The sequence below is a fragment of the Triticum aestivum genome, chromosome 2B (genome assembly GCF_018294505.1).
Source record: "Triticum aestivum cultivar Chinese Spring chromosome 2B, IWGSC CS RefSeq v2.1, whole genome shotgun sequence".
NCBI lineage: Eukaryota > Viridiplantae > Streptophyta > Magnoliopsida > Poales > Poaceae > Triticum > Triticum aestivum.
The window spans coordinates 20324508-20342419 of record NC_057798.1 but is presented as its reverse complement, the minus strand read 5'-3'; the positions used below and the strand labels follow the sequence as shown (position 1 = coordinate 20342419).

The following is a 17912-nucleotide window of genomic DNA, read 5'->3' as shown; positions in this document are numbered from 1 at the left end:
ATCTACATAAATATCAAGTGCAACTTGAATTTTATTCACCACTACAATGTAGCAATTTACCAAAACAATTTGGAATAACCACATTTTGTTTTCGCTACGATATACTCAGATTAGCCGTGTACAAGGCAATGTACGCGGCAGGGGGGGACTACCGCCGATCTCATTTCTGCCATTGATCAAGTAAAGATATGCACATTTTTCTTGTAATAATCAAACGAAGAAGTAGGAACATGTACGATTTTTTCAAAAGAAATGATATTTTTGCTCTTGAATTCATAGGCAGTGCAAGATGAGGTGGACGTGCTGGTGTTGTCCATCGGGCCAGACGCGCGCCCACCGACCAAGGTCACCTTCCTCGGCATGCTCGACGTGGCTCTCCTGTTCGCGAGGAGGGCCGGCGTGTTCGTGGCTCAGGCCGCCGGCGGCCCATCCTTGATACGGTGACTTTGCCATGCAGCCCATCCCCTTCTCCGTCCCCGGCATCATGGTCCCCCGCGTCGCCGACGGCCAGGTGGTGTGGTCCTACTACAAAGAGCGAACAACGTTCTAGGGCCTAGCCATGGCGGCGATCACCGAAGGGAGAGCCGCAGCGTTCGTGGACGCGGCGCCGGCTGTGGCACGATACTCGTCGTGGGGGCCGGACGTGGTCGTCCACGCCCGCGGACGTGCTCAAGCCAGACGTGCTCGCGCCCGGCAACCAGATATGGGCGGCCTGGAGCGCGCTGAGCGCCAACGAGCCCATGCTCGCCGGCGACCATTTCGCGATGATATCCGGCAGCAGCATGGCGGCACCGCACGTCGGTGGCGTCACGGCGCTCATCAAGCAGCGGCACCCATCGTGGGGGCCGTCGACCATCGCCTCCGCCCTGTCGACCACCGCACTGAGGCATGACAACGGCGGGAGACCCATCATGGCGGAGGGCTTCCAACTTGGCATGTCACAGCCGGCAACGCCGTTCGATTGCGGCGCAGGGTTCATCAACCCTGCCGGCGCAATGGACCCCGGGCTCGTTCTCGAGTCCGGGTTTGATGACTACATCAGCTTCCTCTGCTCGTTGCCGCAGCTCGGCCCGACGACGTCTCAGGAGCCACCGGAGCGGCATGCCAGTCGCCGCTAGATTCTCTGGCGGACCTCAACCTGCCGTCCATCACTGTCTCTGCGCTACAAGGTTCTCTGACGGTCCGGCGTAGGGTGAGGAATGTGGCCAGCAATGCCGAGAGATACCTCTGCGCTGCCCTACCACCGGACGGAGTAGCTGTCGTCGGGGTGGTTCGACATTGCTCCCGGAGAGACACAGGAGCTTGTGATTGAGATGAATGTGAGCAGGGCGTCAGGGGCTTTCAGCTTCGGAGAGATTGTCCTTACTGGCACAGCCTACATCACCTGGTCAGGCTGCCTCTGGCAGTCCGAGCGCTTTCAACCACATGATCAAGTGTACAAATGGAAATGGCTGATGCTTAATTAAACTGGTACACCTATTTACCTTTTCAGAACAAATAATTAACCTGGCTGAAAAGTCATTACTACTGTTAGATAATCAGGAACAGCATCTAGAGGCTTTGTACTCCCTCCGTTCCAAAATATAAGTCTTTATAGAGATTCCACTATGAACTACGAACCAAAATGAGTGAATCTACACTCTAAAATGCATCTACATACATTCGTATGTGGTCTATAGTGAAATCTCTACAAAGACTTATATTTTGGAACGGAGGGAGTATATTTTACTAATTTACAAGTTACAGGTAGTACATCATCCTGAAAACGGAGAATATACACATGGCACCATAAATCTCTAAATCTCTTCTCCATGTATTTTTACTAGCCATTTCTAGTTCTGAATGAAAAGGATAGAAAGAGGACGGGCCTTCATCATCTAAATCTCTTTTCCATGTCCCTTGACAACCTCGCCAAGGATGAAGTTCCGCCTTGCCCAAGTATCCGAGATTACACCGGCATTTGCAGCACAAGATATAGTTGACACCTACACAGACCACCTAAAAAATAAAATGCAAATTCTGCATCTCATGATTATGATTTGGCAGTAGATAGCTTGCACAGTATGGCAGCAACCATTTCAGCTAAAGGCCTCGAGTTGCTGAACAAAAAGCATACGAGTTCATATCTCGTGTTTCAACACTAATTTGAGACTCAGACTCATCAGGCAATGCCACATCTTAGATAGCTTGTTACCATAACAAAGACACCTTTGTTACCATAACAAAGATCAGGACAAAAGGAAAAAAGGAAACTCTGCATCTTATGAGTTGGCAGTAACCATTTCAACTAAAAGCTTCAATTTTTTGAAAAGAAAAAACAGATCAATTCATATCCTGTATCTCAACGCTCATTTGATATTCAGACTCTTAGGACCGGGCCTTCAATTATACAATAGCTTCTTATCTTACAGAAAATAGGCCAGACCATCCAATATACATATCCTGACATCCATATTAACACACTGATACTATATCAAGATGCAACAATTCATACAATTTGGAGAAACTGAGCAGGCAATAGGAGTACCTGTTATGAATTGTAGTAACACATCAGTTGCGACTGAAGGAAATAGGAATCCTTATATTTTCTGCCACTCCCGACATGAATGCCATTTTTAATCCAATCTTCTCTATGGATCCAAGCATCCCGGGTAGTATCAAGGACGCCCAAAATCTGCCCGAGCGTAAAGTAGGATTTAGGGACCCGAAACATTGGAGCACAAGACAGCACAGATATAAAGGAATGAGCAAGACACACCACCTTCAACAGATGATAGCCAAATTCAAAATAGATACTACTTACCACTCCACCTTTCCATGGGATAAACAATGGATTCCTCCTTGACTGTAATACCTATGAATTTAAAATGAGAGGTTAAGCCAAGACCAATAAATCACGAGTCTAAATTACGGTATAATGTAAAACTGAGATATAAACCTCACACAATCAATCCAGGTATGTTAATTTCAAGAAATGGAGTGTGCATTCTAATTTATGAAAAAGATACAGATGCATATCCTTGCAAGAAGACATACCTCAACTTTCTCAACGGGTTGATTCGATGGAATAGTATTAAGAACCCTGATAAAAAAGAAAACAAAATTGATCAATAAATTTATTGTTGATTTCCAAGATATTATGTTAAAAAAAAGTCAAGTTTCATTAGTATTTTCTCCCGAGAAAACACAGGGGCCACATCAGCAATTTTTATTGTAGCAGCTCTGTGCTATTCATTTTTACAAAAATTCTTTCAACAAACACTTGTTAATAATAAATAGTAAACATAAAAAGGTTCAGAACAGTTGCTTGGCAAACATGTAGCTACATAGGGTGGAATATTTCTATTCGTTAGCGCAAGTATTCCAGTAGTCTTCCGTTAAATATTGCCAGAAGGTAACAATCAACCTTTGTTCGAGAACTGGTGCAAGACCTGTCGTTGAAGCTGCGCCACCAACCTGCAAAGATCATTCCTATCAGCTATTGCTTCTTGCGTAATAGAGTAATACTGATATGAAAAACGAGACTGATACTTTACCAGCTGAATACTACAGAATAGCTTCCTTTGGAGGTCAACACGTCCTGTTGTAGGAAGTTGTTAGAAAAGATTCTCTCTCAGGGAAGCGAGATACAGTAGTAAGAAAGAGACTACCTGTTGAAAGAACACTGCTGACAATGGCTTCTACGAGGCCGATATTATCAAACTTCTTTACTCTAGTGGGAAGCATTTGATAACTGTCCCATGCACCAAGCCCACCATTTCCAGAAAGACCGTCGTTTGTTTGCCAAGTATCTTCCAGCATGTCATCACAATCGTGGAACCTGCAAACATACACATCTTGTCTGAAGAAATCATCGTATCAAAGGGCACAATCACCAAAGTAGAGAACAAAGTCTCACCAAGGTCGGGGAGGTGGAGGGAACTCTTCTGGAATGAGAAGCCGGGGATAAAGAAGCCCCATAGGAGGAACCTATTTTATCACAACAAATTCGAATTTGTAGATATATGATCTAGTAGGAAACACTTTAAGTATAAATATAATTACTCTCCAACTACAACTCAACCATCACCACAGATTTCACAAATAGAGAGTGAAGGAGCGAAGGAGGGAGCGAGAGTGCCTGCATGGCTTTCTTTTTGCTAAGAAGAAATAAATACAAAAACATTGTGCACTTTTTCAAAACAAACCCTCAGCAAAAAAACAGACAAAAGGAGAAGAGAATAAGTGGTTTAAAAAAATTACACTGAGAGCTGACAGCCTTGTCTTCTGATGCCCAACAGACTTTTCATGCTCATATGAATGAACAACAGAAACAGCATCATAACTTCCGCTCTGTGGAAAACAAATACTAGAATAAGTTCAAGGGAAGCATTAAGAATAGAATATCATTTCAGTTTAAGAATTAAGAAAATCAAAGTTCAGAGGAGGAGGTTGGGTGTTATGGGTTCAAGCATCCACTGAAAGACTGCAGTTCTTTCTGGTTTCTACATATACTAGTTTTGTCCATTTTGTTCAACAATTTGCACACAAACCTTGTTAATATATAATATGTCAATATATGAAGTTCAAGTTTACAACGAATTCATGTCTGTGTTGATAGATGATTGTATTTCATGACTAAGAGGACAACAAGTTAAGGATCTGAAAATGTAAGCGTAGCAACACCAAAAACAAATGCACTACGAGCAGCACTTAGGCAAATAGGATAGCTCCAAACCAGATCTCTTTGTCTTCCTAGAGGATTCAGTAACTTACACTGTTACACATACAATAGAGACAGGAGATATGCCCTATGTCATCAGCGCATTAGATTATTCATCTTCCTATGTCCCATGTATGAATGTTTCCACAAGGTCGGCTACTAATTTACTATGCTTTGATGAGATAGGACAGAGCTCACACAAGGAGAGATTTAGAGAAAAGGTTTCAGGTTATGAATGCATTGATTCTAGGACTGCTCTAGTCCCATGCACTGGAGAAAATCTGTATATATGAATTGTGCGAAGGCAGATGCATATATTATTGTGGTTTATCCTCTTTATATACAGTTTCAGGTGAAATTAATATTAATCAATATACAACAATACTATAATGAACTTTGCGCGGACAACAAGTCTTTCTTTCCAACAGGAAAATATTCAAACTGAAACACAAGCAGACTGTCCAACAATTAAATCCTTTACAGATACGAGCTTTCAAGATTTAGTAAAGCTTAGGAGTTAGAATAAGCCACTTACCCTTATCTGGCTATATCCCTCTTTTATCTTGTTGAGCATTAGCATATCTATAGGCTTCTTCATGGGATCGGTTTTAAAGTTTGGCCATGTGCGATGACGTTGTTGAACCCAAAGTAGGCATCTGGATATGTCCTACAAAAGAAAAGAAAAATGGCAGAGGATGTAACAAAAGGAAACATAATGAAAATAATAATATAGAGCACAAGCAATTGACGTTCAAAAGCCATAAAAACAAGTCATGCAGTTATACAAAGTAAAGTGGGAATATGATCATCAGACTATCTAGCATGTAGCCTCAAGGGAGATCCTCCGTAAAAAAAGAGCACTTGATAACTGACAATAATACCATCCAACAATCATGTTATAACTAAGGTGACATCACAATGACTGATATTTACAGAAATATTCCATTGAAGTTGTCCTTGCCTTTGGCAAATCAGTGTCATCAGAAAGGCCCAAAAATCATCGGAAATACTGTCAATGTAATGTTTCAGCCAATTTTCATTTTACAGCCAAATCTACCCCTGACACGAACCCACACTCATATACTCTTCGGGCCTTCCCTCCCTCTCATTGTCACATAAGGATTCAAACCCCCCCATAAACGACTTGTGCCAAGTGCCACTGCCAATGAGCTCTGGTTGTCATGATACTTTCCATGCCTTTGCAATGGCATATTGCTAGATGTTGCTCTTTGCAATGACAGTGGCATAATTTTTCGAAACCAAAGTACAGCCAAATCTCAACTGAGAAACTACTCAGAAGGAATAGATTGTTGCTCGTATTTGTAAGATGATATTATACTAAAAACAGGATGAAAGAGCTAAAATATGCATATCTTCCGATTGGGAAAAAAGTGGCATGACACAAAGTCGTACACAAGTCACATGAGACGAAACTAACAAAGATCCGTTTTTCTGGCAGAAAAAAGGGACTGGGTGCATGATAGTAGATAATAACTTGAAAAAAATAGAATCACAGATTTGTACCATGTAACCAAACTATACAGATATAATGACCATGAACAACAGATTGCTCAAGTAACGGAAATATCTTGTCTACGTTAAAGAGAACAGTTGAGAACATACATCTCCACCATATGGAAGCGCCAAAGCTGTGTGAGGCAAAGCTACTCCATCCTGCAAACACTCAAGGCAGATCATACATTAATATGATGATATCAAAATTTCTTGGTGGTTTGAAAGAAATATAGAAGTACTATGGTTATTACCTCAACACAAACTACTTGTGTAACTTGAGCACCAATGTTGACCACACAAGCTGTCGACAAACCATTCCCAAATGCCGCAGCTAGAGCTTCCTATTAAGTATTAACATAAGCAGAGTAAATAAGGAGGCTCAATTTTCTTCATGTTTCAATTTGTGAATCATCAAATATAAGAGCTTGGTTATGTCTCTACAAGTCTAGTCTGGAAAGGTATTCTAGACAAAAGAAAAGCGTATAGTCTGGAAAGTGGATAATATTACCCAAAATGAAGGTATCAAGTTCTAGTTTCTCATTAATAATATTACATTAAACTTAACTGCCATAGTACTATAGTATATTAGTAGAGATAAGCTAAAATTAGAAACAGGCAACTAGCACGAAAACAACTCCAGAAATGGGCTAACTCCAAGTGTACAGCACACCAGATTTAAAACATGAAAGTTAAAATCCAGCCTTTAGGTGCAAAATATTAATATTGACCCAATAGCATGAAAGGTTTCATGAGTACCTGATTTAAGGTACCAAGCTGCTAACAAAATATGGACTGGTGTTAATCCAGAATAGTTGGCACCAGGCAAGCAGTGTCAAGCTGCAGCATGGCAATTTCTCTCTACTCTTATCTTGGCTGCATGCCCTCCATAATCCCCATTCTAGATGAAAATACGCCTTATGAAAAGAAACGGTGGTATTGACTAATAAAGGTACAGCTCCCTTTCGTTTGTGTACTCCTGGGTGTACGTACTCCCACTCCTCATATAGCACATAGATGAATCTTTTATACCTCTTTTTTATTTTTAATATATTTAATTAATGATTACTAAATACCTCAAAGTGAGTTTCATGAAAAAAATAATGTGAGTCTTCATATTTTTAAAGGTTTACGTATATACTGATTTGTTCATACGTGAAAAAGGTATATTATAAAAAGTACGTCACAAATGATATTTTTTCACAAAATTCATATTGGGATATCTTAGAATATTTAATGAAGTATATTGAGAATGATAAAGAGGTATAATCAATGCGTATATGAGGTATATTGAATATGGGAGTACATACTCCCAGGAGTACAGAAAAGTAGTCCTATACACATATATAGGGTAACGCTATTCTAAGCGTGAGTGTGGAATAGCTTATTCTACACCCCCTAGTAATGCTATATACGAAATCTAGTAAAACGGTCTATAAAATGTAGTAATCCAGAAAATATTTTTTTACTACCCAAGTTTGTAATTTAGTACATTTTTACGAAAATTACTATATGTTGCATAGTGTGTTACTATATTTTGTATGTACCGTTACTGGGGTGTAGAATAAGCTATTCTACACTCACGCTGGGCAGAACACACTTTATATATATATATATACAGAAATTTTTTGATCTTTTGCAATGAGTAGTTTTGCTTCAGCGCAAGTGGTGTTGACAATCGGACTCCCCCTTGCCAGCATTATGTAGTTATGTAAAAAGAAAAAGAATATAGACATCAACCCATGAGAAAAATTACTTCATCACGGCAATTTCGGAAAGGCGACCACATCATGCACTATGCCAGATCGCACTCCACTCGGTACATACAACTTTAAAGTGGTTAGCGTAGTAGTCGCAGAATTGAGGAAATTATCCCAGCATCCATGGAGTAAACTTACATAAATTATCGAAAGATGTTCCATTTTGGGATGAACGGTCCAATTACTTTGCTTAGCAATTGCAAATGGAGAAACAAATCTTGCATTCAAAACGCAATAGAAAGTAAATGCTAAATGGACGATAGGGGACGAACCTGATGTACCACTGCCGTGCTAAACCCCAAATCGCAAAGTACAATGGACAGCATCTCTTTCATTTCTGATTGATGGATATATATTTAAAAAATCACAATTAAAAAAATAGAAAATATTCCTTATGCAGTAGAACATGCACTTCGCACTGGAACTGTAGGTGTTGAAAAAAGATAAAGCAAACAGTATGTACTCAAGATTTCCTATATGAATCATCAATTGAAGGCTATTACACTAACAGAGTAATGGATCATGGATTTCATGAAAGAATCTATTGAAGAACTAATGGTGTAGATTTCTCTCGTTGCTAAGAAAGTGTGTTCTGCCCAGCATGTGAAATTCATGTCGAATGAACAGATTTGAGTTGTTAAAAAGTTCAGAAAAAAGGAATTACACATAAACATCGGTATTGGCAGAGAACATGGCATTGACAACTAGTCAAATGCTGGAAATCTTGATCTTCACATACACAAGGTATTTCTGCATTTACGTTTTCCTGCGACTATTGTTTAGTGCCATGTAATTTAGGGAAAATAATAGTGAAAGGTATTCATTGCTGTTGTACATGTGGGATAACTACTGTATTGATGTCCAAATTGACAGGTAAAGCAAAACGAGGCGATCTTTGTTCCACATCAGTGTAAACTACCATGCAGAAGGTGGCCAGATGACATGGATGAAGGAGAGGGACTTAAGAAAGAGACAATATATTGGGATGATGAACTTTAGATGGGAGATTTAATTCTTCAATGCTTGATTAATAATGAATAGTGAATGCATGATATGCCTTTACTAGGGTGCCAACTTGATTTGAAACCAAATTTTTAACTGATCTCTGCCTGCATGATATGCCTTTTCTCGGGCTCACAAACATGATCTAAAACCTAATTAATGGATCTCTATCTCTAACCAAACTAATCTCTAAGGGCATATACAAAGGTAGAGCAGCTGCTGACTCTTCAACCTTTCCAGGTCATCTCAAGTCAACACCAAAGACATCTTATGCAATGTGTTATCTCTTAAGCCCTTTACACGAAGAGTCAATACTAAGGGACAAAACGTTCAGTGGTATTCGACTCTTCGGCTTTCGCCTCTTTAGAGTCAGGGTTTTCGCCTATAGAGCCTGAGTTTCCGTGAAGAGATAACTTTCCACTCTTCCTCCACATCAGCGATAACGCCTGTGAGTGAAAAGTCAGCTACGGCTGTGTACATGCCCTAATGCATGGAATATATCTCTTCACAACTAACAAGGAGACTAATTACTTTTACTTCATCTTCTCAACTAATACTGCTCCAGCAGGGGGCATGTGAAGAGTATGCTGCTGCTACAGCCGTTCTACAGCACCGTGCCTCAGTTTCTTAGGTTACAGTTGTGGACAAGGGAGTACAGCTTTTGACTTCGGAGTTGCCAAGATGACAATCGGACAGCCTTGGGATTGAACTAATGTCCTTCAATATGATGATTTCTGAGATTACAATGGCAGCCTCCCTTATATATAGGTTTCAGAGATGAGGAAAGCTTGAGCAAATTTCAAGGATAAGGCAAGCAAACAAACTTAAAAACTAACTACCTAATTATTACTAAGGATATCCTGCTCCACCTGAGGATCATGTCACCAGCACTAAAGGACACTCATCCTTGCGGCGGCGCATATGAGCAGCACTACATGACATACATCTACATATCACAGGTAGTATTACATGAAAAGAGAAATACCTCGGTTGTCAAATGTTTCCCCAAGAACAAGAATTGCAGAATATAGATGTCTGTCCTTTGGGTTGATATGCAACTTCTCCGTCAGCATCCAGTTCCAAATAGTGCGCAAATCTTCTAAAACCTGCAACGGCCAATATTTGTTTTTCCAAATCATCAACCATTCTGATGTTATATATAAGGAAAAATAATATGGACGCACATAGGTTTTGTAACCAGTTAGAAACACAGGGTTATCATGTGCATCGTCTCTTTCCCAACACGCTCTGCACCAGATACCATCAATTTCAACGAAGAAAAAATAATCCAGCTGTGTTTTTAATGTAAATTTTCTAATATGTAGGCCAGGGTTTCAACTCATGACCTAATTCTTAGTCTTTCTTTACGGTTCGTCACTGGCAGCAAATAAATGCAGTGAAATAAAATAAATCATAAAGGCAGAGAATAACAGGTAATATGGAACAATTTTAGTTCTTAGCTTTGAACCCAAGCTCCACAGTTGTTAGCATAAGGACTTCATGGTTCAATTCCATTAAGCTAATATAGATACTCTAAAATATTAGACCACAAGACTTTAATAACTGCCTTACCGCAGAATAAACTACTCAATTTTATGTTTTCCAGTTAAGTAGCCGCAAAATTAGGTAAACCCTTTCATGTAAATATGGTGCCTTTAGTCTATGCAGGACGCAGCGGGAGCTTTTTCATGAAGATCTGTTTAGGATTGGCTGATGGAACATTTGCGCGCAAAGAAATAGGCAGAATTTCAACATGTTCCTACTAATTGTTTCAGATGGAAGAGATTGGGTTAAAGCCTTCTTCAGTACACTTCAGTAGACCTTTCGCCTACTGTTCTCCATAAATTTCCGTAAATATTTGCAACTGGGTTGACCAAAATCCTGGCACAAATTTGATTCAAAACCTTTTACCCCTTGATAAACAGTGCTGCAAGAAATATCATTCCCCATACTGATTACAGTGGAGCCAAAACAAGACACTCCTACTAGATATTTATAGAACTGACAGTGTAACAATGGAAAGTCTCAGCCAATGAACTCAAACTGAACTTCCCATTTAAATGGCAAAGTAGTTTAATAGTACATACCAAGAGGGGTATTTACTAGTATAACTAACTGCTTCTTTTAAGATAAGGATCATACAGAATCTAGAGGCATACCTGATGTAATGAATAATTCTGAGAAATATTAAAATGGCCTCTCCTGATCGGGCGACCCAAACAGTATGGTGCAGAAGGAGGGATTTTCAAAGCATCCTCTCCAAATAACATTTCCTTATACTTGCTTTCTTCGGAGTTGGGCTTGTTACCATCATCAGATGTGCTTTGTGAAGGATCTTCATCGACGTCACTGTTTACTGACCTTTCTGGCCAATTTGAGGGGTTGTCAATATTTTGATATTATAAAATGATCTGAAATATATGCTACTTTACTACAGTGCAGAACTGCTCTTTGAATCTACTGTTAATACTTAATAACCCAAAGAACTGAGCATAACTAAGACTCTGATTATAGGAGAAAGCAGTGAGAAAATAATCCACGATAGAACTCCAACTATTCCATTAAAAAATTAAAATAGTGTGATGCCCCATCGAACAATCTAAAGCAGCTAGACAAAACATGGTGATTGATGAGATCTCGTTCTGATGGATACATACCATATGTAAGAAGAGACGAGACAAAAAATATGTGGATCTCATACCAAAGCAAAAGCTAATCTAACATAAGAATTTCAGTCCTCTAAACTTCAGAGCTAGCTAGCTCCAGCACACAAAACAAAAAATAATCATCATTGTGTCATAATGTAACATTCAAGGTCTAGACTAAAGCACCAACACCACATAGGCACAGACAAACATAACAACTCACTTAGGCTTTTGTCCGTGATTAGCAAAAATAGGTTAATGTGGACTTACTAGACTCGTTCCTTTTTTGTATATATGCAATCCAAACGCATTAAAAATCTGATGTGGTACAAAATCAATCACAACCATGCACAGGAGTGACACAGGCCACCACTAACTGAGGACAGGTATTACACATAAGTCACACCCAAAAAAATTACAGTTTCCTTAAAAAAAAGTCTTCAAAACATAAGTACAATGTAACCTTTTATTCACAACAGAAGACTGCCAAGTGGAAAAAGGGGGAAATAAAAAGGTACTTCAGTAAAAGATCAGTAAGTACCAATTGATGTGGATGTTTTGATGCTTTTGTCCATCACATCTGTCCATGTGAGTATACTATCATCTTTGTTTTGCTGTGAAGAAAGACCATCAAGACGTCCCATCTGAAGTGGTCAATATGACCCCATTAGCAAACAGAGGCCATGATTTGACCTATCTAAACAAATGGAAATTGATGCAAAATCATATAATACATCTATATTGCACATGTCAAATTCCTGGATGGAGGACCAACGCAAGAGCTTAGGTTTACCACATAATGTAGTATGTTGAACTTACAAACTATAAGGACAACAAACTTCATAATAATTTAAACCCTGAATCCCAGGTAAACTCGGCTTGTAAACCTCAATGCCACAAGCTTATCAATCAAATAAGCTTAAGCTATAGGGCAAACAAGTCCCGAAGTTCCCTTCCTCCCAATTGCTGTATATCCCGTAGTGAACTGGATCATTATCAGAATATTATCATGATGCAGCGTACTGCAGGTCAAATAATTTCGGTCTGACAAAACATTTTTCACAATCTAAAAATATAACTAATTTAGTGAGATGTGGCACATGGCCACTGTTTTGTTGACAAATTGCTCTAAGTAGTTAGTTCTCCTTTAAATGCCCAAGTTTAGCACTGTGCAACCAGATAAGACGGACCAAACAACTCCTCACGAAGCATAAGAATAACTATTGATAAGTAATCAATGTGTAAGAAAAGATAGATAAATTGCCCATGCTCTAAACTAGTTGGACATTGCTATTCAAATTCAAGGAGACAAAACCTACATCTGGGGTGATACTTTTCCCAATTAATCTGGAAAAAGCTTAACCAGGGTGGCAAAAGTAATATATCCTACCATCACAAAAACAGGTATGCAAAGTATTCATCACATAGACTGTACACAGTACCTTAGGAGGTAATGGTTGGTTCTCTGAAGGCGACACTTCACCCAAGAATGGGATTTTGAGCATTGAAGCGATCTGCAAGAGTCAGGCCTGATTAATTCGAGCCGCTTCACATGATCCAAAGGAACTGCGAGAAGTAGATTTTTACAATATCATACGCCCTCTCCCGCTCTGCGTTGTGCGTCGACCCAGCACGACAGTTGAGCCTCTGCAAACCAAAACGACAGTCATACACTGGAGATTACATCAATGACAATCCAATGCAGGTACAGTAAGGGAGAACCACCCCAGCATCTGCATCACCTGGTCTCGCACCGATAGCTTCGGCGCGTCGTTCTTGTGCCGGGCTATGCAGTGCGGTATATTGAACGGCACGTCCTGGCTAGCGAACCCCATGCGCACATTCATGGAGCCTGCAAAAAAGGAAGGGCCCTCGGTCAGGGACAACGACCATGTCCCAAGGCAGAAATTACAACCGTATAAGAAGAGACCAATCCTGCTTCACACATATTCATCGGTTGTAGAACCTCGACGGTCGCATCGCACAAAAGTCGACCTTCTGAATTCACACTATGCGTTTCGCTGGGCGAAATTAGCTCGAACTACACTACATTACACCCGATTTGGATTCCAGCAGGCGTGAATCGACGGAGCAAACAAACAGGCCAAGGAAAATGCGCATCTGGAAGACGGGCGAGGGGATTCCCTGCAGCGGGGCGGGGCGCACCTGGGTTGATGACGACGAGGTTGGAGCCGCGCTCGGCCAGGAGCTGCGACGGCACCACCGTCTTGAGGTAATCCTGCGAGCACAGGCGTGAGCAGCGACTCGCTAGGGTTTCTCGGGAGGGGTTTAGCTCGCGGCGCGAATCGTCGGGCCCGCCGGATTCGCGCGAGCCGGAGAGGGGGGGAAGGGGTGGCGGATCTCACCATCTGGTCGGCGGCGGCGGCTGGAGGCCCGAACGGCGGCCGCGGCGGGAGGGGGCGCCGGAGTTGACGGCGGGGGGATCTTCGCGGCGGAGCGGGGATTGGGTGTGCTTCCCGGCCGCGGGTTAGGGGGTTCGTGTAGGTAACGCCGGCCGTCCGATCCACATCGAACGGATCACGTTATCGAACGTGGTTTTCCTTGGCTCTCCTGTTGCGTTGGGGTGGTGGACACTCGGTTCGAATCCAAATTCGACCCGATTTTCCCGGCTATTTGAATTTGTTTGGAACCATAGCACAATGTACTCCCTCCGTCCGGAAATACTTGTCCTAGAAATTTGTTTGTCTCGGCTATTTTAGGTCTAGATACATCCATTTGTACCCATTTCTATTATGATAGCCCGGCTTATCTAATCGACTATTGTGTATTTTACCGTTCGTTGAACCATTATCTCTAATTCAACATCCATTTCGATAAAATGAGTTTGAGCACAACATGTCCACAACTCCAAAACTAGGCTTCAGAATGAAAATCTTGTTTTGTCATTGCCTTTTGGGGACCGGGATCTCAAACTAAACTAAGGGCTCCATTGATTCAAGGGATTTTTCGTAGGAATTTTGGAGGATTAGAATTTTTCGGAACTTTTCCTATGTTGGTTGTTTGATTCATATGATCGAATCCCATAGGAATTTCTCCTAAGAATTTCTTTGTACTATTTCTCATAGGATTTCTAGCATCCACTCAAACCTTTCTAAAAGGATCCTTTGCTTTTCCTATGATACAATCAAACAAACCAAAATCCTGTAGGATTGAGATGTGCATGTCATTCACACAAAAAATTTGCCCAAACTCCAAACGCAAACCAAAATCCTATGGAATGGATCAACCCCGTACAAAAAACACTAAATTTGCCATGATCAATACACATCTATTTATCAAGTTTATTTACTATGACTAGTAAGAAATTATTAAAACACAAAACATCCCTTCATTTCCCCCCGCCCAAAAAAAAAACATCTCTGCATTTAGGGATCGAAAAGGACACGATCGAAATCAAGGGCAGTCAAGAACGTATCCTTTGATCCTGAATGGAGACAAGCAGTTTTCTTCTGTAGCAAAACACAGGACTAGCGTGCCAAGGCATAAAACGAACCGCGATAAAACCGGAAAACAGAACTGAGCAAGACGGCTTAAAACTCCTACATATCGAATCGAATTCTGCAGGTCCCCAGCTCACGGATCCTATGGGCAAAAAGCGGGACATGTACTGCTCCAAAAGTATGCGTAAAACACGACGAGTTTCCATATTGATAGCTTTCCCTCCTACCACGATCCCTTGGCTTGGTTGGCTGGCTTCAGGTTGTCTTGGCCTTTGCGGCCCTTCTCTTGGAGTGCCTCCTTGGGATGGAGTTCTTCATCCCCAGGAAGAAGAGCAGCGCGCCGAATAGGGCCAGGTTCTGAGCAGAGAGAGAGAGGAATCTGAGTTAGAACACCTGATGACGGCTACTGATGGAACTGTTCAAAGAAGGTGAAGCTTTTCGCTGGGCGAGATTTTGTGTAACAAACCTGTGAAAACATGGTGAAGAGCTTGGCAAATTGCTGGGACTCCATGTCGTAGTTGTAGAAGTCGTACACGACAGGGGTTATGAATGCCAGGTAAACAAGCTGCACAAGTGAGCCGCATCAGTGTTTCCATGTTCCAAAAAAGAAGTGAAGAAAAGTATCAGGGGAGAAAGAGCAACTGCAAAACTAACATAATAAATGCACAATCATTTTAACATGGGTTAAATATAATTGGTCCCGTATAGTAAGACAGAATATATTTGGTTTCTTTATATATAAGCATAAACAGATATGCCCAGTTATCATGGACTGATGTTCCAAAGAATTGTTGCATTGTCACATATAGATAACAATTCAAACAATAAATATAAACATAACTTTGGACTACAGCAAATCAGTTGCACAAACTCAACAGACATGAGCCTACAAAGTGGTTAATCTATAAGGATAACCTGACACCACATTTGGAATCTTTCAGGAAGGTGAGTGTTAAAGCATTCCACTGACAGATGCTACAAGATCAAACGTTGAAGCAGCAACAATGCCAGATTTGGCATTTTACAGCGAGTGAAATGGACACACTAAAACTTTTAAAACTACCTAAATGGCATGGCAACGGTACTTCCTTTTTATTAGTTTGAAAAGACATGGTGCTGCAAGTCTACATTTAATGGCAGCCAGAACAGCATGCATCTTGATATCCCCTTAACATAAGATAATTCTAGATACAGTCCATGCAGAAGAAGAGTACGCACCAGGACGAGCGCTCCGAACGAGCTGCTGATGATGAAAAGGAGACCACCAAAGGCTTTAAGAAACATGGTGAAGGCAATAACAGACTTGATCTGCAAACAAACAGAAGAAAAGCCATTAAAACTAGGAACTAGGTGAATGGATCCTCAAACAAAAAACAATGATGTGTAATGGGGCAAGCGAGCGGAAAATACACGTACATCGATGTGTGGCACCGCCATCCCAATGCCGGCGGACACCTGCTTGACAAACAGGTTGAACTTGGGCTTGAGAGACTTTGCTGCTGGTCCTCCATCGGTTCCAAACTCACTGAACCTGCGTGTACATTGGAAGAACGAACCAGAAATTTAGCGTCTAGGAAGCGATACTGGGCCTGTACAGCCAACTCGGAAGCATAACAGTACTATCATAAGAAGCAACACGGCACTTCCTGTACTACTACTACTACTACCAGATAAAAAATGAAATTCAAACAATGACAATTGACATGGCCCTTGATATGGAAACAACTCTGCAGGTATATACCAGTAAATATGAGTTTAGATGAGAACCAACGGCCCAACGCCCAACAAAGGCAGGCCAGCAGGGTGAAGCTATAGCTTGCTAGATTTGCGCCATTGGTGTCTGTACGGCCAGCTCAGAAGCATATATTAATAATGTATAAAACAGCTAACACAAGGAGCAACGCAGCAGCACTTGTTGTGCTAGTAGCATGGAGAATTTGGCATCCAAATGCACCGTAGCCCTTGGTATCGAACCGAAAACGCCAGCAGAGTGAAGCCAGCTAGCTAGTTATTGATGAGCCCGGATGCCGTGCACACGGGGAGACGCTTGACTCGGCAAGTATCTGGGCCAGATGGGGTCGTCACAGTCGCAGGAGCCGCGCGCCACTACCCACTATGCCAATCCACGAGATGAAATGGACCGCGTGCCTGATCCGGAGCCCTCATCAGCAAGCAGGCAACATGCGCGCTCCCCGCGCGCCTCCGCCTCTACGATTTACCACGGCGGGTCGTCGACATCTACCCTACACCGCCCAGATCTACCGCGACGGGATGCACCGCCCGGCCGGATCTCGGCACGGCGCGAACAGACCCTGGATTCGATTCTCCCAAGCGCATGCGGCGACGGACAGGAGCTCCGCCGGAGGCCCGCGCGGGAGGCGGCAGGGGCGAGATCTGGCGGGGCGAGAGGGGGATGGGGAGGGGAGAGGGGACGTACTCTTGGTAGGCGGAGAGGAGGAAGACGGAGGCGAAGAGCACCCTCCCGACGAAGGAGACGAACCCCATCGCTGCTCGCTGGCCCTGCCCTGACTCGCCGCCGCCGCCGCCGCTGCTGTGCCTCCGCCTCGAGCTCCCCGCCCGCGTCTGGTGTCTGGTCCTCGGTCGCGACGACGACTGGGCCGCCCGGGGAGAGGGGGGAGAGGAGTGGGAGGGGATCGGTCGACCGATCGGGATGGTTTTGTTTTGTCTTTGTCTTGTTTTGCGTCGACGGACGGATGGATGGGTGTGGGGTGCGACGGCGATGCGCACGCGGCACGTCGCGTTTGCCGACGCCTCGCTGCGGCTTCCCTTCCGGACGGGTTCCGCGAGGTCGCACTACACTAGTGGAGTA

The 17912-nt window shown here is 42.3% G+C and overlaps 1 protein-coding gene and 1 pseudogene across 4 annotated transcripts; one reads left to right on the top strand and one right to left on the bottom strand.

The window, feature by feature from the left end:
• The first annotated feature begins 442 nt into the window (after positions 1-442).
• LOC123043184 (subtilisin-like protease SBT2.4) lies at positions 443-1429 on the top strand (annotated as a pseudogene).
• Positions 1430-1676: 247 nt separating this feature from the next.
• On the bottom strand, positions 1677-17775 carry LOC123043183 (actin-related protein 9). Of its 4 annotated transcripts, XM_044465552.1 has the most exons (24): positions 17520-17775; positions 16499-16613; positions 16301-16390; positions 15998-16057; positions 15490-15647; positions 13788-13885; positions 13364-13473; positions 13064-13135; positions 12163-12265; positions 11136-11341; positions 9962-10082; positions 8247-8311; positions 6469-6558; positions 6326-6376; positions 5238-5369; positions 4243-4332; positions 3899-3969; positions 3651-3820; positions 3537-3580; positions 3407-3456; positions 3037-3082; positions 2804-2854; positions 2528-2674; positions 1677-1985 (listed from the first exon to the last, which is right to left on the bottom strand). In XM_044465552.1, the coding sequence occupies exons 1-23, from the start codon at positions 17585-17587 to the stop codon at positions 2531-2533; spliced, it is 2205 nt and encodes a 734-aa protein (XP_044321487.1). In that variant the 5' UTR covers positions 17588-17775; the 3' UTR covers positions 1677-1985; positions 2528-2530. The 4 variants fall into 4 exon arrangements, with proteins under 4 accessions (XP_044321487.1, XP_044321486.1, XP_044321484.1 ...); XM_044465551.1 differs by lacking the exons at positions 15490-15647; positions 15998-16057; positions 16301-16390; positions 16499-16613; positions 17520-17775 and adding exons at positions 13209-13268; positions 13988-14213 and having other exon boundaries at positions 1677-1998; positions 13788-13860; XM_044465549.1 differs by lacking the exons at positions 15490-15647; positions 15998-16057; positions 16301-16390; positions 16499-16613; positions 17520-17775 and adding exons at positions 13209-13268; positions 13988-14212 and having other exon boundaries at positions 13788-13860.
• Positions 17776-17912: the final 137 nt, after the last annotated feature.